This window comes from Lampris incognitus, chromosome 4, assembly GCF_029633865.1.
Source record: "Lampris incognitus isolate fLamInc1 chromosome 4, fLamInc1.hap2, whole genome shotgun sequence".
Classification (NCBI taxonomy): domain Eukaryota; kingdom Metazoa; phylum Chordata; class Actinopteri; order Lampriformes; family Lampridae; genus Lampris; species Lampris incognitus.
The window spans coordinates 39,163,052-39,183,449 of NC_079214.1; the positions used below are offsets into that span (position 1 = coordinate 39,163,052).

The 20,398-nt window shown below is 41.9% G+C and overlaps 2 protein-coding genes across 3 annotated transcripts; one reads left to right on the forward strand and one right to left on the reverse strand.

Moving 5' to 3' along the window:
- Positions 1 to 205: 205 nt before the first annotated feature.
- Positions 206 to 5,912, reverse strand: si:ch211-260e23.9 (uncharacterized protein LOC555795 homolog). Of its 2 annotated transcripts, none has more exons than XM_056278963.1 (4): positions 5,770 to 5,912; positions 2,652 to 2,795; positions 1,901 to 2,051; positions 206 to 1,646 (listed from the first exon to the last, which is right to left on the reverse strand). In XM_056278963.1, the coding sequence occupies exons 2-4, from the start codon at positions 2,773 to 2,775 to the stop codon at positions 1,418 to 1,420; spliced, it is 504 nt and encodes a 167-aa protein (XP_056134938.1). In that variant the 5' UTR covers positions 2,776 to 2,795; positions 5,770 to 5,912; the 3' UTR covers positions 206 to 1,417. The 2 variants fall into 2 exon arrangements, with proteins under 2 accessions (XP_056134938.1, XP_056134939.1); XM_056278964.1 differs by lacking the exon at positions 5,770 to 5,912 and adding an exon at positions 3,964 to 3,996.
- Positions 5,913 to 5,987: 75 nt separating this feature from the next.
- Positions 5,988 to 16,804, forward strand: LOC130111558 (protein C19orf12 homolog). The gene is made up of 4 exons (XM_056278789.1): positions 5,988 to 6,088; positions 9,020 to 9,089; positions 11,365 to 11,539; positions 14,574 to 16,804. Exons 3-4 carry the CDS (start codon positions 11,380 to 11,382, stop codon positions 14,837 to 14,839), a joined length of 426 nt encoding a protein of 141 aa, XP_056134764.1. The 5' UTR covers positions 5,988 to 6,088; positions 9,020 to 9,089; positions 11,365 to 11,379; the 3' UTR covers positions 14,840 to 16,804.
- Positions 16,805 to 20,398: the final 3,594 nt, after the last annotated feature.

Here is a 20,398-nt window from a genome sequence, read left to right on the forward strand (position 1 = left end):
CCTCTGTCTTCTTTACAGGAGTGTCTTCAGTGGGTTTAGAGCTATCACAAAGGGCCTCAAGGAAAGGTTACTAATTCCCTTAAAACTCAAATTATGCTTTGCCATCATATTTAAAGTACATGAATTGTATTTCATAATTGGTTGCACAGTAGCTCTTTCTATGTGTTACACTATACACTGTATTTCCCATTAAAATACTACAGACTACAACTTAAAAAACAAAATTTATTTGCAATTTTTTTGTACATTTTATAAATAAAAAACAAAACGCAAACATCGTATCCAATGGTATTTACATGTCTCTAAAAGGACAAATTTAGGTAGAGAAACAACATCCACTGTAAAGTATAAAATGCTAAAGAATATTTCTTAAGAAATTACAGTATTTCGCAGAATAAATGTGACTACAAATTGGCTTGGTACAAAATGTGCTTCTAACTTGCAATACAGTATTAAAATCAATGTCTACGTAAATCCAAGGCACAGGATGCAAAACATGTTGTGTACAACTGAGAAATATGCTATGAAAATGTGCCATAAACCAACTGGCAGTCTAATTGAAAACACAAGAAATCGTTTTTTCAAATGTTCACATGTCAGCCAATGTAACAGTAAAAGTACCATTATAATAGCTTTCACACATCCCAAACTTCCAACCATTAGCCCTACTTAAACTGCTGTTTAAACATGGAACAACTCAGGTGTACTTATTTCGTATTGTACAAAGGAGTTTGCTTGAAAACAGCAGTGCTGCCAATGTTTATAAAAACCTGAGGGAATGACCATTTCATTCACAATTTGAAGAGATCAAGGGTCGTTTCTCAATGGGTTCAGACACACTATGTGGGTTATATTGCAGGTTAACCACATAGGAGACAGTTTGCACAGTGATAAGTAATGTTTCTGTGGTTCCTATGACTCTTATTTTATTTTTGGATACATGGCAAAAACACTGAGTCTCAAATGTTTTTCCTTAACAAGCCAGATACATATAGATACTGTCACTTGAAATACATAAGGAAGAAAGTTTGCAGGGTGAACATTTTGTAAGCATCATATCTTCCACACAAATCTTGGGCATTATTATGTTGTGAAATAATTGTGTGCTTAACTGCAGAACATATGCCACCAAAGGCATATGGTCTGCAGTTTTCAGAGCACGATAGTTTTCCAACCAGACACTACAACTTCTGATTTCAGTTAGCACGTTCTCAAAACAAAGAGCAGGCAGTATCAGCTGGTGTCATGTTTGGTCGGAATGAAACTGGCATATATTCTGCCCAAAGAGGCACATGACAGGAGACCACCACTACAGAATAGAAACAATCCAGGAGAGCTATTGTAATACACCCAAATAGAGTCAAAACACTGTGCAGCAAACTGAACTACAATGAAATGGTATGGCCCACCACAAGGCTTAGTAGTTGTACAGGCGCTGGCAAGGCTGCTTGAAGTGACCATAGCGTCTCTCTGCCGGGGAGAAACATGTCTTGGCCAGGTTCTGTCTGTGGAGGGCGCTGCGGCTCAACTTCTTGTGCTCAACCTGGTTCTTTGCCCTCTGGACAGCTAGCAACTGGACATCGCAGGCTAGGGGGATGCCCCAAGCTGCCAACCGCCACGAGATGTGCTGCCTTACTGCTACTGCCCTGATGAGACAAAGATCAAGTAAATAAAATGCAGGTTCTTGGAAAAGCAATGGAAATATTATTAGCTCAAGTTTAAGCAACACACTATGGCAGCTGCCTATGGCGCTGTCTTGGGAATACGTAATCGCTTGTACAACAAAGAGGCCATGATTATCAGCACGTGAGTTTACATGGGACAAGTTAGTGTGTGCACACACCTATAGATGTGTGCATGTGGTGTGAAAATACACTAACCTCAGACTAACTTAACTAACCTCAGAGAGTCCTCCTCATCTTCATCAGAAGCCAGCTCTTCCTCCTCCTCTCCACCGATGGTGCATCTCATCTGGTAGACGGACATGCTGGGGTGCTCAATCAGTAGGTTCTCAAGGGGATCCACCTCAGGAACAGACAGTGGCACATTCTCTGTGAATTGAAAAGGGCAGTCAAGACATTGAAGTTGGTATGATTGTGGGGGCTTAAGGTGTAGTAGAACTAATGTAGGACACCTCTCATAAGTCTACCCAGAGAGTTCAGTTGGCTAACGCCGGCATGTAGCCTTTCTACTCGGCTCATATTGGTCTGTCCTATATGTGTCATCTACGTCACATAGGTCTCAGCATCTTTGATATACTAAAGCAGGGAATTCAGAGAGGGCTAATTTTGATGCGCATTTTCCCCCAGAAGCTAGAAAAAAAAGAAAAAGATATCTTCCTCAAAGCAGTCATATGATGCATCAAATATTTTGTTGAATTTAACACGAAGACAATCAGTTCTATCATCCTAGGCTCATACCAACATGTATTTCACTCCAAAAAAGATAACAAAAAGCTTTATTACCCCTTGAAAAACATCAGTGGTGAGCTACTGTTCCACTTTTTCTAAGCCTATTTGTAATCAGCTCATTGCAGTCTTCATTAAATAATCACTGATAATTAACTTAGATGGTCTTTACAATGTAGATTTGTATAACTCTCTTTTTTTCTCTCGTCTCTTTTTTTGGCATGCCTGAAGGGTATTTCTCACCTGGGATATTCACAATGATCCATCCTCCCTCCTCAAACTCCATCACCTCCTCATACGTGTCTTCCTCCACTTTGTAGTCATCACCAGCATTTCCAAGCAGATGAGAAAGGATCTTTCCAATCATCGTTTTGCCTCTATTGCACTCTGTAAACAACGATACCAAATTAGTATTAAATGCAGGTGGGAAAGGATTGCATTGACATAAATCATTTACAGGGTCATACAGTGCATGAGGGTTAAAGACAATCTGCTTAACTAAAATAATTTGGTATGATTTTGGGACACTAATTCCTCTTTATTTTTTAAAGGTTGACACTTTAAGGTTGAAGCGGGGCGGGCTAAGCTAACTGCTAACCCATGCAGACCGGCAGTTCTGACAGTCATCCTGGCTGGCGTTCATTCTCCTGGACAGTGATTTTTTTTTTTTTTAGTTTAGATATATGTGTTAGTTTGGATGTATGTGTTCTTGTAGTTTTTGGATGTGTTTTTATCTTTGTGTTGCACTGCTTTGGGCTGGGGGAAGCGACGTTTCATTTCATTTCATGTATGCAAGTGCATGAAATGACATGACTAAGTGCTTCTGATTCTGATTCAAAATCCAAGAATGAAGCCTTAAAGAAAACTAGAATGGCTTCAAGAGCATCAAAAAGTATCAATTTTCACAAAATGATAAAGCAGCAGAAATAATGTATCACCAAGAAATTAAAATAAATTCATCTTTTAAAATTTGTTCTTAATCATTTGCGGGTTTTGTTTGTTCTTATGAGTAACTGCATGCAATTTTGAGTAGCAGAATATAGATAAGCAGGTAAAAAAACAAGTAAAAATACTTTCTTTTACCATAAAACATCTTAATTATGGGATAGTCCATCTATACTTTGGGATGTTAGTGGTGCTATATATGAGATTCTGAACATTAATATAGCAGCAAATAACTATCTGCTATGTAAAGAGATAGTGGAGTAATGGCATCCTGAGCAGAGAATGAAGTCACATTCCCTCTGTATGTTATAATCTAAGTTTCTCTGTTCTTTGTTTTGGAAACCGGTCCAGCTACATATGTATACTCGTCCATCGTGCGTGCATGTTAGAGCATGTGAGGTAGCTAGCATTACCAGGATAGCTAGCAAGGTAATTACGTTACGTAGATTAGGTCACTTGGCAGACTGAAGAAATAGCTCCTTACCAAGCTGAATACATTACTCGTTAATAAAATAACTCTATATTGTAAAAATCAATATTTCAACCAAAGAAATAATAGCCAAGAATGCAGCGGGGGGTGGGGGGGGGTTGTTGTTTATATATAGAGCACCTTTAAAAATATGGTGGTGGGAAAACTTAATCTTTAGCTCTTCACAGCCCCCATCTACAAACAAAATAACAGGTTATCATGGGTGAACAGTGCAACTGCCCCCCCCCCGAGGTCATCATGTTGATGTAAATTGAAATTTTAAACGTTCACTCTTTGCAGCAGATCTGTCCATCTGTCCAAGCAGACTTAATATCATCAGGCCTCAGATCAACCAGTCTCTTGTTACATCAGAGGAGAAATTCAGTGAGCCAAAAAGAATCATGGGCACCAGAGATGACACAAGACACTGCAATGATCACACTCACAGTGAAGAGGGGAAACTCACCTCAACCACCATCAATGTGTAGCACTCACCTGGGTGAGGCACAGCAGCCATTTTGCGCCAGAACACTCACCACACATCAGCTTGAGGTGGAGAGGGAGGGAATCGCTGAGCCAATTACAGGGGGAGGATGATTAGGTGGACAGATGGAGAGAGCCAGGTTGGGAATTGTACCAGGGCTTGTGTAGGGACCCCCTACTCTTTGTGATAAGTGCCATGGGATTTTTAATGACCACAGTGAGTCAGGGCATGGTTTAATGTTTCGTCCAAAGGACGCCATCTTCAACAGTAGTGCTTCTCAAAGTGGGGTCCGCGGACGCAATCAAATTGTGCTGTATCATTAAAAAGTACATATCTACAGATGGGGACCATTTGCACCGATAAAACAGCATATTGTGTCCACACCACTTACTCCCACCCAGTGGAAGTAAATGGTATAAACATGATTCAAATTGAAATGTTTTTCTGTTTATCACTATGAAACATGTCTTGAGTATTTGGATTGAAGTTTTAGAATACAAATAGTTCCAATGGCATCTAAGAGTACAGTAAGCATATGCTTAGTTGGTGTTTGATTATGAGGGGGTCCTTGGAAAATTTCCTCCCCTGTAAGGGGTCCCTAACCCTAAAAAGTTTGATGAGAACCCCTCTCCTACAGCACAGTGTCCCCGTCACCGCACTGGGATTTCTGAATTAGGACCAGAGGAGAAAGCAGCGCCCTACTGGCCCACCAACACCACTTCCAAAAGCAACTTTTTCCCAGGAGGTCCTCCATCCAAGAACACACCTGCTCAGCGTCTGTCATTCAGCAGAATCAGGGTACATGTTGGTATGCCTGCTGGCCATAATTATAATAATAATAATCATAGCAACATAGTACAATACACGAAACCGTTCAGAATTATTTATTTCAGGAGGCAATCGACGCCTATTTTAATGAAGCAGCAGTGACTCCTGCTGTCCTGCTCGGTGTTAAGACCAGACAAATAACAGCCGGGCCCATAAATAGAACGTGTTTTTGTAAAGCCCGTCTACGGTGTTTGAATGCCATCGTGCTTTGGTGTTGCTCTCAAGCCCAGTGCCGAACTTTTAACGTGTGATACTAGTCGATAACCAGCCCTGACAACGTCTCGGTATATCAATCCGTTTCACTGATATTTACAGCGCCCGAGATCCCGGCTTCCGATGCTATGGCAGAGAAATGGTCGTTATTGTTGTCGCATTGGATCCTTAAGACCTCTGTGGTAAACAGTAAATACGTTGTCTCTAACCGTTTTAAATAGGCGGCATATTTCACATTGTGAAAAAAATGCAAGAAATTATACAAATCACTTGGTGCGTAAATCCAATAGCATATATACCCGTCAAACCAGACATATGAGAATTTGTAGAGAACAATAGGCAGAGACAAAATCCTCGGCTAAACAAGAGGCCGTTCACCACAAAACACCGCCGGGTGAATGAAAATACGCGTTTCGCCTTACCTGACGAAAGTGAAAGTTTTTTTTTTTTCTGTGGTTCAGGTCGTTTTCTTTTTAGGTTATACCGGTCTACTTCACGGTTATACCGGTCTACCCCACTGTTCCTCAACGGTTGTTTTGCTCTCTAACTTGTTTATCAGCTCTACCTTGCACGGTGCGACGTCACCAGACCCCGCCCAGCAAGGCGGGGCGTGTTTTCAATTCGCGCTATTCCGGCGACTCGATCCTTTATAGAGCGGCACCCCACTGTAGCACTCTTCTAACCGAGCCAGTAAGTTAACCAGCACTTCATAGCTACACGTTAAACCATTGGTGTGTTACGGTGAGTCGGCTATTTATTTTTGCTCTATTATTCATGATACATTTCATACCACTGACAGATGTTTTGTGGCCGAGTAGGAAACAAGTGGCTTCCATATTGAGCGTTTTGCAACGAACTATCAAACTTTGGTGAATGACACTGCAACAAAACTACATAACAAGCGAAATAAGTCGCGTTTCAGAGCAAAACGTTATATATGTTTAAAGGCTTTTGAAAATAACAGGTGACGTGACGTTTTTTTATATCAGACCGATTTGCGACTGTTACTATAATTTATATTTCTTTAAAAAAAGTAAAGTATCCCTGTCCAATCCCATCAGTCCTTGCGGCCAACTCTAAATTCCAATCAGTTCTCGGTCCACACAATTTCACGTGGGATACGGTACGCACTGATTCTATGTATAAGGAGTGACGGTGAGAGTTTCTTTTCTTTCTTTCTTTCTTTGCCATCGACACTTTGTAATAACGTTACTTTGGTCTGCTTATAGCCAAGTCAAATGCTTATAGTCAAGTCTCCTGTCAAGTCAAATGACAGGAGGCCGGTGACAGCGGTTTCTCAAAACCAACTTTAGCGTTGTTGCAGTGAAGACAACGAGATCAAACTACGGTGTGTAACAGATTTCCTATTGTAACTTTTTCACATTTAGAATAAAAACAAACATTGTTTTTTTTTTTACATTTAGAATAAAAAAAATTGCTACTGCAAAGTGCGTCGACAAATTGCTTGCGTCGATTAGCCTATTGTGTCTATGCAACCAACCATCGAGTCCCTAAACAAAACACCAGTTTTCCCCCTACGTTGAATATCTGACAGCTTTGGTGTGAATCAGGTTTTTACAGGAGTTGGTGGGGGGGGTCAAGTAAATTTTATTTGCATCCCCCAATATCACAAATTTATTTGCCTCAAGGGGCTTTACAGCAACACAACATCCTGCCCTTAGACCCTCGCATCGGATAAGGAACATCCATCCATCCGTTATCTTAACCACTTATCCTGCTCTCAGGGTCGCGGGGATGCTGGAGCCTATCCCAGCAGTCATTGGGCATCAGGCAGGGACACACCCTGGACAGGCTGCCCAGGGTCGTCCTCTGTGTGGAGTTTGCATGTTCTCCCTGTGTCTACATGGGTTTCCTCCGGGTGCTCCGGTTTCCTCCCACCATCAAAAACACATGCATGTTAGGGATATAATACTGTCTGTGCCCCTGACTGAGGCATGGCAAGACTACTGGAGTTGGTCTCCGGGTGCTGCACGGTGGCTGCCCACTGCTCATAGCTACACGGCTAGGATGGGTTAAATGCAGAGCATAATTTCCCCATGGGAATTAATAAAGTATCTAAATAAAATGTTTAAAAAATCAATTATCCAAGCTGCTTATCCCTGCCGGGGTTGGGGGATGCTGGAGCCTATCCCAGCAGTCATTGGGCAGCAGGCGGACAGGCTGCCAGGCCATCACAGGGCCCACACACACACACACACACACACACACACACACACACACCCATTCATTCCTAGGGACAATTTAGTACAGCCAATTCACCTGACTTGCATGTCTTTGGGCTGTGGGAGGAAACCGGAGCCCCCAGAGGAAACCTACATAGACAAACGCAGAGTCCACACAGAGGACGACCCACCAAGGGTGGACTACCCTGGGGCTCGAACCCAGGACTTTCTTGCTGTGAGGCAACCGTGTTAACCACTGCACCAACGTGCCGCGCGGATAAGGAACAACGCCCTAAAAAAAAAAACCTTTAACAGGAAGAAAAAATAGGAAGAAACCTCAGGGAAAGCAACTCTTCAGAATCTTAAAAAAAGATTCTCTATTACTATTACTTTCGGCTGCTCCCATTAGGGGTCGCCACAGCAGATCATCCTTTCAATTTCTTCCTCTCCTCTGCATCTTCCTCTGTCACACCAGCCATCTGCACGTCCTCTCTCACCACATCCATAAACCTCCTCTTTGGCATTCCTCTTTTCCTTTTCCCTGGCAGCTCCATATTCAGCATCCTTCTCCCAAAATACCCAGCATCTCTCCTCCACACATGTCCAAGCCATCTCAATCTTGCTTCTCTTGCTTTGTCTCCAAACCGTACAACCTGAGTGGTCCCTCTAATATAATCTTTCCTAATCCTGTCCTTCTTCATCACTCCCAGTGAAAATCTTAGCATCTTCAACTCTGCCACCTCCAGCTCCACCTCCTGTCTTTTCATCAGTGCCACTGTCTCCAAACCATACAACATAGCTGGTCTCACAACCATCTTGTAAACCTTCCCTTTAACTCTTGCTGGTACCCTTCTGTCGCAAATAACTCCTGACACTCTTCTCCACCCACTCCACCCTGCCTGCACTCTTCTTCACCTCTTCTGCACGCCCCATTACTTTACCTTACTTTCAAAATCTTAAAAAAGATTAACCTCCGTAATTCACGGGGATATAACTGAAATTAAAGTAATCATTCTCTCAGTTTCAGGTTTTCACATACGTTTAAGTCAAAAAAGGATTATTGACTTACCAGGTGATTTCATTCTAGACTTGAGTGGAACATGTGTCATGATAGTGACACAATTTTCCAAACAAGTGCTCTCTCTCTTTTCTATTCATCTCAATCAATACCACTGTCACCTACCTGCCTCTACGCAGCAGTAAAGTGGCATCAATCTCAGTTTTGGCAGAGTAAACCTAAAATAATTACTATGGCTGATCTTATGTATGCGCCAACATATCTTTGACAGTGAAGATGAATACTTAAGGCAAGATTTACTAATGTGGTTAGTCGATTTTCCTCAAAAGCATAGACTTAGGCAAACTAAGCTACAAGTAAATAAGTAACTGACAATGCTAACATGGCTTGTGTTGACTAGCTGCTACTATGTTGGACACAGAAACTTGACTTTTTTTTTTTAACCCTGTCATGTTTTCAAACCCCTTTCAGATTTTGCCATTTCACTGATACACAGCTCTGCAGGAGTACTTCAAGTCAGATCCAGTCATATCAGAACAAGGTTTGTTTTATAGAATCAGAAATTCTTTTCTTGTCATGTGGGTATCTTGCTTGGCATTGTTGGTATAGTTAAGAATACAAGCAAAATACTGTCTTAAATAAAATGGAACAAGTATGTGATAGATGGATAGATAGATAACCTGTCCTCCATTCAGGACTTATACACCTCCAGACTCAGGAAACGGGTAGGCAACATCAATGCAGACCCATCACACCCTGGTCACAACCTTTTCCAACTCCTCCCTTCTGGTAGGTGCTACAGAGCACTGTACCCTAAAACAACCAGATATAGAAAGTTTCTTTCTGCGAGCTGTCATTCAAATTAATGCTTAACACTGTCATATGAATCCAACCATTTTGTATACATTGTACTGTACATTGTATGTATACTGGTTTGCTCTGTCATGTCCATCTACCTCAGGCATGTAAGTAACCTGCTAACACCTATTTCAGCATCTCTGATATATTCTCTGCACCATTGTTCTTTATCACCTGTTATTTTGCCTGTATAAGTCAATTCTTTTGTATATGTCGGAAGATTGTTGTGTTGTTATTCTACACTCACTGGCCACTTTATTAGGTACACCTTGCTAGTACCGGGTTGGACCGCCTTTTGCCTTCAGAACTGCCTTAATCCTTCGTGGCATAGATTCAACAAGGTACTGGAAACATTCCTCAGAGAGTTTGGTCCATATTGACATGATAGCATCACGCAGTTGCTGCAGATTTGTCGGCTGCACATCCATGATGCGAATCACCCGGTCCACCACATCCCAAAGGTGCTCTACTGGATTGAGATCTGGTGACTGTGGAGGCCATTTGAGTACAGTGAACTCATTGTCATGTTCAAGAAACCAGTCTGAGATGATTCGAGCTTTATGACATGGTGCGTTATCCTGCTGGAAGTAGCCATCAGAAGATTGGAACACTGTGGTCATAAAGGGATGGACATGGTCAGCAACAATACTCAGGTAGGCTGTGGCGTTGACACGATGCTCAATTGGTACTAAGGGGCCCAAAGTGTGCCAAGAAAATATCCCCCACACCATTACACCACCACCACCAGCCTGAACTGTTGATACAAGGCAGGATGGATCCATGCTTTCATGTTGTTGACGCCAAATTCTGACCCTACCATCCGAATGTCGCAGCAGAAATCGAGACTCATCAGACCAGGCAACGTTTTTCCAATCTTCTATTGTCCAATTTTGGTGAGCCTGTGCAAATTGTAGCCTCAGTTTCCTGTTCTTAGCTGACAGGGGTGGCACCCGGTGTGGTCTTCTGCTGCTGTAGCCCATCTGCCTCAAGGTTCGACGTGTTGTGCGTTCAGAGATGCTCTTCTGCATACCTCGGTTGTAATGAGTGGTTATTTGAGTTACTGTTGCCTTTCTGTCAGCTCGAACCAGTCTGGCCATTCTCCTCTGACCTCTGGCATCAACAAGGCATTTTCGCCCACAGAACTGCTGCTCACTGGATATTTTCTCTTTTTCGGACCATTCTCTGTAAACCCTAGAGATGGTTGTGCGTGAAAATCCCAGTAGATCAGCAGTTTTTGAAATACTCAGACCAGCCCGTCTGGCACCAACAACCATGCCACGTTCAAAGTCACTTAAATCACCTTTCTTCCCCATTCTGATGCTCGGTTTGAACTGCAGCAGATCGTCGTGACCATGTCTACATGCCTAAATGCATTGAGTTGCTGCCATGTGATTGGCTGATTAGAAATTTGCGTTAACGAGCAGTTGGACAGGTGTGCCTAATAAAGTGGCCGGTGAGTGTATGTTAAATACACTGAGAGAGCCATGAAACCGGAGTCAAAGTCCATGTATGTGCAAACCTACATGGCCAATAAACATGATATAACAGCAAAAAATTAAAGTAACATTTTCCAACAGGACCCTGCCCCCCAGGGATCTTTTTGATTACTCTGGCTGCAACAGGGAAGAAACTGTTCTTGTGGGTTGAGGTTTTCGTCCTGATGGACCTCAGGCTGCCAGAGGGCAGCGTCTCTAAAAAATAGTGTCCAGGGTGGGAGGGGTCAGCAACAATCTTCCCTGCCCACCTCAAGGTCCTGGAGGCATGCAGGTCTTTTACTTTGAAAGCAGACAGTTACCACTGGGCAAAAGAAACTTTTACATGAGGAAATATTCAAAAGTTGGTTAAATGTTACTTAATTCTGTCCATTGCTGTATGTTACAATTTACTTTAAAACTGCTGTCTTGATTATTTCAGTGAAGACCCATCGATGTTCACTTTCTGCTGTCCCATCTCCTCAGTACCTCAGTGCAGACATGGCTCCGCGGATGGAGGACGTTATGCGACTGTGCTGTGATGTATCAGCCAACCAGCAGATCATGGTTGCAGTGAGGAGCTCTGCCAAAGGAGCAGTAGTGGCAGGGGGATCTGCCTTACTAGGGGGGCTGTTTGGTGGGCCTCCGGGAATCGCTGTTGGTAAGTCAGGTTATGGGGTGGGGTTTAATTCATAAAGCTAGGAACACATAGGGAGAGTTTTATATTCCTAATTGGGGCGGCACAGTGGCGCAGTAATTAACGCTGTCGCCTCACAGCAAGAAGGTCCTAGGTTCAAACCCCGGGGTTATCCAACCTTGGGGGGGGTGGGGGTCATCCCAGGTCCTTTCTGTGTGGACTTTGCATCTTCTCCCCGTGTCTGCGTGAGTTTTCTCCAGGTGCTTCGGTTTACCCCACCATCAAAACGACATGCATGTTAGGGTTAATACTCCTGTCTGTGCCCCTGACCGAGGCATGGCAAGACGAACTGAAGTTGGTCCTCGGGCACTGCATGGTGGCTGCCCACTACTCATAGCTACACAGCTAGGATGGGTTAAATGCAGAGGAAGACTTTCCCAATGGGGCTCAATAAAGTAATACAATAAAATAAATAACCGACTGGGGTAAAGACTCCGCATCACGCATTTAATGACTGATTTTCACCAATTGCAGTTGTAGGCTTGTTCTGACTGCAGTCATAGAGGCACACACACTTAACGACAAGCTCCGATTTATCCAGATTCCAATCATAAAAATCAAACATGTTTTGATATAATCATGACAACTCTGAAAGGTCACAGTCTTAAACAGGAGGAGAGCAATATGAATCCCAAGCCCCCCCTCACACTACAAGATGACCGCTGCTGACTCTCCAGGGTGACCTGCCCTATTTTGCACAGACCAGTGAAGACTCTCCATGATATTTAAGATCCGTCGGCATGGCCAAATTGGGTTATAATTGGTGCTTGAATAATCTACTGTGTTCCAGGCTTGAGTTGGTTCCAGGGACAGAGTCAGATGTTGTAAACATTTGGGGCTTAGTCCAAACCTAGGGGTTCCCAGGGGAGTATGTCCCTTTTACAGCAGCTATATGCACTATTTTTCAAGCCATTTGAGACAATAGAATGCCTGAAAATCTTCCTCATTTGGGAAAAAAACATGATAGCGTCCCAGGAAAAAAATTATCATGTAGAGTCTACTTCCCTGTGATTGCCTGGCAGTCTGTCCAGGATGTCTCCCCGCCTGCCGCCCAGTGACTGCTGGGATAGGCTCCAGCATCCCCATGACCCTGTGAGCAGGATAAGCAGTTTGGATAATGGATGGATGGATGGAGTCTACATCCTATTATGTGTCTAATTGTTCCCCAACTGCCATAATAATACGGGCTGCTCTAATTGCAAATCAAGGATCCCCGACAATGCCAAGTAAATATGGTCTTCAATACTCTGAATTGAATTTCAGGCCAACGGAAGAACATTTGCTCAAGTTATTAGATTTAGGGAACAGCATTGTAGGGTAAACAACATGGGTATATATTATTTTATCGTACTTATTTGATCTACTCCTGATCACTCTGTTCTCTTTTCCTCCTTCCCTGTCCACACAGACATGATACAAATATTTTTACATTCAGTGTGACTTACACTTTCTATTGATACAATTATGTCCAATGCGTATTGCAAATGTCCATAAATCTGCTTAGAAATCAGAGGGGGGAAAAGCAGCTTCTTATAACACTAGAATTTGCCTGGGAATCATCACGTGGGGATACCTGCAGTCAGCTGAGATGGATGAAGTCACTTAGATGTGTGATGAAATGTTTCTCCCCCTAAACTTTGTGTCCAGATGAATTGATTAAACTTTCTGGGGGTCTGTGAATTGATTTGATTGCGTTTGGAGCATGACATTGTTAGGGTGGACCTGTAGGTGGCGATATTTCTCCAGTAATAGAACTTTTGCTACATTGATTTGCCGTTCCAGTCAGAGAGACTGAAGGGAAATGACACAACGTTAAACTTATTTTAAAAATGTAAAAGATTCGGGGCTTTTGAGAAAACTTTCGGGGCTGTAGCACGTGAAGCCACCCCCACCCCTGCTCCATCACTGGTTGGTTCACATTTCCAGTTGCGGAATTTGCCAAATAAATCAAATATAATTGTCTAACTTGTAGCACCAGTTAGCGCCATTTCCTTTTTTTTTAGTTATTTATGATACATACGCTTTTTACAGGATCACATAGACATGCTTGACAAGTTGATATTGAACTTGATCGATTCAAGTTTAAATTGTTATTGCTGGCCAAGTAGGTGTGCACATATTAGTTTGTTTTTTTTTTAGGTGGGACACAACATAAAGACAAAGATATAGACACAATGTCTTGGAATTGTAAAAAAAACCCCACTATATCCATACCAAGAATATTAAAAAATAAAAATCTAGATGTGTAATTCACCAACTAAATAGGAATTGGGGCTAATGACTTTAGAATAATGTATTGATTATACTGATGTTTAATTGTGTTAACTGCATAGCAAAAATGTGTTCCTTATAAGTGTCTTATTTAAGAGCAACAATGGAACCCTTTGGCATACAATTTACACTGGTTCCCCGCTGTTGCCCACTATAATGTAATAGCTTCTTCTTTATGGTATGCTTTTTTTTTTATCTCTTCCATTATGTTGTCCCTATTTTTATCATGTCCTTTTTAATGTAAGAGAACCTTGTGTACAGAGGTGCCAGTCAGTTGAAATTATGAATTGGTAGGCAGACTGCTTTCTGTTGAGGTGCTCCAGTATGGACATTGTCCTGTTGTGGTAAGCAAGTTCAGCTTTGCACTGCTTGCACACAATTGTGTTTTCTTTGCGTTTCAGTTGAAATTGGCCCTAAACTTCAGATATCTTCTGCCAGTTTTGGACTCCAGTCTCTTTTTGTCTTTGCTCTCCTCCATTTTCTCAACTCAAATAATGTATTGAGTCATCGATATCCAACAGTAATGGTTGTCTGAGTGCCCATGTATGTTAAGAAATTGATAAGGAAGCTTCAGGGGAGATATTTTAATCAAGGATTTTTACAACGTTCAAAAAAGCAAAAATTAACAGTCACAGATGAAGAAAAAAATCTGCTTTCAGACAGATTCTACAGTATTTTCATGTACAGTATTTACTTCTCTGCTTTTACCCCTCTTATTCCCTACCAGGTGGTGCAGTGGGTGGTCTGTTGGGCAGCTGGCTGACCAGTGGCCAGTTTAAGCCTCTTCCCCAGATCTTGATGGAGCTGCCCCCTTCCCAGCAGAAGAAGCTCTACTCGGACATCATGGCCATCCTTGGCAACCTAAACTGGACCGATGCTGCCCAGCTTGTTGCACTGGTGATGGGCAATGCTACACTGCAGCAGCAGGTCACGGCTGCATTGCTCAACTATGTTTCCAAGGAGCTTAGGGCAGAGGTACGCTACAGAGACTGAGGGGATTTTTTTTCTTCTTCTTCTTATTATTTTTAATGAGTTGGATATATTGCATTTCTCTTTCATTGTCTGCAAACCCTTACTACCAGTAATTTTACAATACTGACAGTTGCATACGAGCTGTGCAAGGATGGTGATCAGACAAAACACCCTGGCTCAAACAAAACTTGTTAATCAAGTCATATTTGCTTGGGTCTACGGTGCTTAAAATTAGTTGTTGCTCTTTCGAGATAATTTATTTGATTCTAAGACGTAAGGTCTTAAAATGCACTTTTGTATGTCGGTATGGTTAAACAGTAAATCCACCACCAAAGTGAAAAGGTGCTGATTTGAAACTGTTGATGGTTGAAAGGATTTTTTTTCTCTCCATGAAGCGATGTCTCTGTTTTAGGTGCTTGAGGGTTGTTTGTTATGAATGAATAGGATAATGAGTGAAATTTGGCTACATGACTAAAGAAATTTTACTTCTGCCAAGTGAACTTGCAGACACATTTTAAGGAGGAATTTTACATGAAGCTTGGAATTTTCTTTTTTGTACACCTGCAGAACAAGTTTTCAGGTTTCATCTGACAATGTCCTACTTGTGCTTCAGGTATTCATACGTAAAACTGGCAATGTCTGTAGAAATTTTCCCACTATTCCTGTTTATATAGTGTGAACACATTATTTTTTTTTTTTGTTATCCATATTTTGTTGTAGACATACAGAATTGTACAACTGCCCAACCAAAGTTGTTGCAATTACACAACAGTCTAACATTCCCTTTTGCATTATATTGTAAAAGAAGCCGTGAGGGAGGGATAATTTGTACACAAAGGCCAGTGTGACATACAACATTTGACATGTTGCAAGTTATTGCCAATGCACAGCCATTTTATCAAGTGTTCCTGGATGGAACTTGAGCTGCTTTTTTACAGGTTGACTTCCTTTTTTGCTGTAAGTGTGTTTTTTGTGGCCTGAATGCAGCAGTGAAGTGTCACAATACACTTGTTATTGTTATCTTCCACATTATTCACAAAAATCGTATCTTTTACATCTCTTCTGAGTCAAAAGTTAGTTCTCTGACAACTGATATTTGAATTTTTTTTTGTCTCCCTGACTAGATTTCTCTGCAGTCTTTTTTATTTATTATTATCTTGTGAGCTCAATCTAATATGGATGAAATCTGTGAAGCACTATTAATTCATTAATAAAAAAAACTTATAACCCAGTCAAACAAAATTACAATAATACCACAAATAATCTCAACTGTCTTTCATGTCGGTAAACATCGCTGATGGACATTACAAGTGCGAACAAAACATGGACTGCAACCCAGCTAGAACATCAAATTAACACGGGAACACTTAACAAATGTCGATGTGAACATTTGTGTTCACGAGACGAAAAGAAAAATTCAAGTGAAATGGAAATTCTGTTTGTTTTTCTTTTTAAACCATACTTGGAACAAGAAGACAGAGGATGCATTGGCTCATCATGTAGATTTAATGCACTGTGTCAGTGTTTCTATCCAGAATTTTTACAATAAATAGAACAGTTTGATTGAGAACAAAAAGTGGACGATTCCTCGATAAAAGGATTGAACTCAGGATTTTTTTTTTTTACAACGTGACTGTTTTAACTACTCAGCAATACTCCCACTATCATCATTAGCCCCTCAACAAAAGTGCTTTTGAAAAGTTTTTTGTATTTAAAACTGAAAATAAAATTAAGAAGCTGTTGTATCTTTGACTGTGACCAATTATTGTTCAAAAGTCAACAAATGTCGATGTGGACATTTGTGTTCAAGAGACTTTTTTTTTAAAGTAAAATGGAATTATTCTTTTTTATAAACCATACTTTGAACAATAAAACAGAGGATGCATTGGCTCATCATGTAGATCTGATGCACCACGCATGGTTTTTATCCAGAATTTTTACAATAAATTGTTCAGATTGATTGAGAACAAAAACTGGCCGATTCCTCAATAAAATGATTTTGAACTCGGGATTTTTTGTTTTACAACACGACTTTTCACTACTCTTTTAACCACTCATTAGCCCCTCAACAAAAGTTTTTTTTAGTTTTGTGTATTTATAAGTGAAAATACAATTAAGACGCTATTGTATCTTTAATTGTGACCAATTATTGTTCAAACGTCTCTATGCACTTGCTTAATAAAGGAACAGGGCACACCGATACACATCAACGGACGATAAGAAGTGGGGGAAAAAACGCATGGAAATGTTGGTCAGATAAACTGAAAGATGCCTGGGTCCAGACTTTTGAATCTCCCGAATCCACCAAGTTCACTGATTCTTCTGGTCTGGCATCGTGACATGAAACACTGCTTTCTCGGTTGAAAAGGCGATTATCCAATCAGTGCTATGAGTGGGACTTAACGCCGTTGTCAAATTGTTAAGGTTGAATCAGTTCATCTGGATACGTTTCCTCACTCATCAAGTGACTTATTCAGTCTAAACTGACTGCTGGTATCCTCACCCTTATAAACAATACAGTTGCATAACGACCGAAACCAACGACCTGTTTCATATGCAAATATGGGCGTGACCCTTAACTAGAGTTTCAAAGGCCATGTGTACTATTTACAGAGGATTAAGCCTCCTACAGACTGTGCGATTTTAGCAATCCTTAAATTTATTGTAAGCCACACTGCGATATGTCATCAGGGTGCTTGTCTCATCACCGCGCGCAATCAATCTACGTCGCTGGTAGAGCAACATGACGCCAAGCACGAATCGAGTCATTTCAATAGTCGCCGCAGCTCGTTTTGTTGCATCAATCGCATTTGGGTCACAGACGCTATTTGTGTTTAGCGACAGCAAAGATTCTGCGTCGCTTTGATCAGTGCGTCATTTCGTGCTGCATTTCTATTGGTTGGTTAGTAGACGTAGGTCGTAGCAGCAGTCACATTGTGAGACGGTAATCCTAAATTGACAGTCAGACTTTTGTCCCAGGTTATCTTCGGTCGCAAAACCGTAATAACGGCCGTCTTTGAACCTGTCTCACAGTGCGACATAGGACCACCGTTTTGGAGCCACGACCAAAGATATCGACACGTTTAGTCATCTTTCGTCTGAGACGGCCCAAATCGCACAGTCTGTAGTGTTAGAAGACTAGACTAATACTTTATGTCTATCTCTGCGCAGATGAAGTGGATTATTAAACCGTTATAAAGAATCGTACTGACTACCGAACTTCTGCTGGAGGGAAAAAATGCAGCCTTCGTTTTTTCGGTAGTTTGGGGAGAAGAAGAAAATGAACAGCGTCTCAGTGACGTAATCAATCCGCGAATGCAAGCGCCACACCGCCCAATTGTGGAAAAACAAAGTCGTAAACAAAATAATAGTACAGTAACACATTAGTCATACAAATACACTGGTGTCATATCTCAACACTCCCACTTATGAATCATGAGCTTACTGTATACCTTTTCATATTCACAGAACAAAATTAAAAAAAAAAAACTTGGTATAACCCATACCACTCACATTTCACACACCAAACATTGCTTTAGCAAATGTCTTCAGTTTTACCTTGGATGTGGGCTTCGTCATTACATCTGCAACCATTTCGTCTGTAGGGCAATACACCAATGACATCCTTTCCTTTGACTCCTTGGAGTACACACAATGGTCTGATTGGTTTTGTGTAAAACCATCACCTGTCAAACACTCGTGTAACAGTAAGTTCCAATTGCGGCCTGACTGCTTGAGGCCATAGATTGACTTCTCTAGTTTACACACTAGTTTTTCTCCCTTCTCAATATAACCCTCAGGTTGTTCTATGTATATGTCATAGTCTATGGGAGCATGAAGATAGGCCGTCTTTACATCCATCTGGTGTAAAATCAAGTCATACTGAGCCGCCTTCTGTAGAAGCACTCGAACACTTGTTAGGTTGGCTGTTGGCGAAAATGTCTCTCCATAATCCACCCCAGCTCTCTGGCTATATCCCTTTGCTACAAATCGAGCCTTGTACTTGTCGTGTCCGTCTATATCTGTCTTTATCAGATACACCCACCTTCCTCCCACTGTTTTCTTGCCCTCTGGCAATTTCATAAGGGTGAATGTTTTGTTGTCTCTTAGAGACTCCATTTCCTCGTCCATTGCCCTGGACCACTTTTCTGATTCTGGCGATTCCATGGCCTCTTTAAAGGTCAGAGGGACACCGCACACTGCCCTGTATGCATAATCTATAGTAGTGAGTGAGCTGTCATCACTGTCGCCCTGACTATAGTCAATCAGATATCTCGGAGGGTTGCGTTCCCTTTGGGGGTACCTCCCACTGGCTGAGGCTTGTGATGTCACCCTTGGGTGCTCCTCGTCATCATCCTCGGGTGCTGACTGTGTACTGTCAGTCTACATTTTTCTGTACTCTAGGCTGAGTTGCAGCTGTCTCAACAGACTTTCTCTCTCTTACCCAGTCTTCTGGGTGTATACCTGGTGTCTGAGTCTCATTTTCACTAGTTGCCTTGTGTACAAATTTAACTAGTCTGTGTTTCTGTACTTTCTCTTGGTCAGGGTAGTAGACTAGGTAGGCCGGGCTATTCTTGTCGTGTCCTACAAAACGCCCCCTCTCACATCTAGAATCTAACTTTCCCTTGTCCTGCTGGTAAGCATAGAGTTCTGTCCTGAACTTTTGCATTCTAGCCATGTTGCACTTTTTTCCTGTCATTGCCGTGTATGGCGTAGTGCCTGTGTGCTCGTTGAAGCATCTGTTTCTGGTGTGGGCTGCCTCCTGTACCGTATAATGCCAGAGGCTCTTTGGTAGACCACTATCTATTAGCATACACCTTGCCATCTCGAATAGTGTGCGTCCTTCTCTCTCTGCAACGCCATTTTGATGGGGAGAGTATGGGCAGGACGTCTCTTGTCTTATTTTGTTCCGTCTCAACAGGGTTTGAAACTCCTTGCCTGTAAACTCAGTTCCATTATCTGACCTTATGCATTTCACTGTCCCATAGGGAGCTACATCTGCCAGAAATTTCTCGGTCACGTGCACTGTGTCACTCTTTGTTTTTAAGAAATAAACACACACTGCCCCTGTGCACACATCTGTAAATGATTGCATGTACCTGAAACCATTAATGGACTCGTTTGCCACAGGACCGGCTAAATCAGTGTTTACCAACTCCAGTGGTGTCTTGGCTTTGTCTGTAGATTTCCTGTTCCTGTTTTGGGTAAACTTCCCTTCTATGCATACTGCACACTCTTTGTCAGGTTTACACACTTTACCCTTTATATGCATACAGTCAGTGATATCCTGTAGCTTTATGATATCGTCATAGTTGCAGTGGCCCATTATCTCATGCCAAGTTTCTATATCATGGCTCAGATGGCACTTTTCAACAACACATTCAGTTTGCAAATAGTACATTTTCCCCTGTACAAAAATGTCAAACCTGGTACCATCCGGTGACATCAGGGCATCTCTGCCCTCTTCGAAGAACACACTGGCTCCGTGTCCTGTCGCAGACTTCACAGAGAAGAGCTCTTGGGGGTACGATGGAATATATAGTGCGTTCCGCAGTGTCACTCTACACCGTCGCCCCTCAC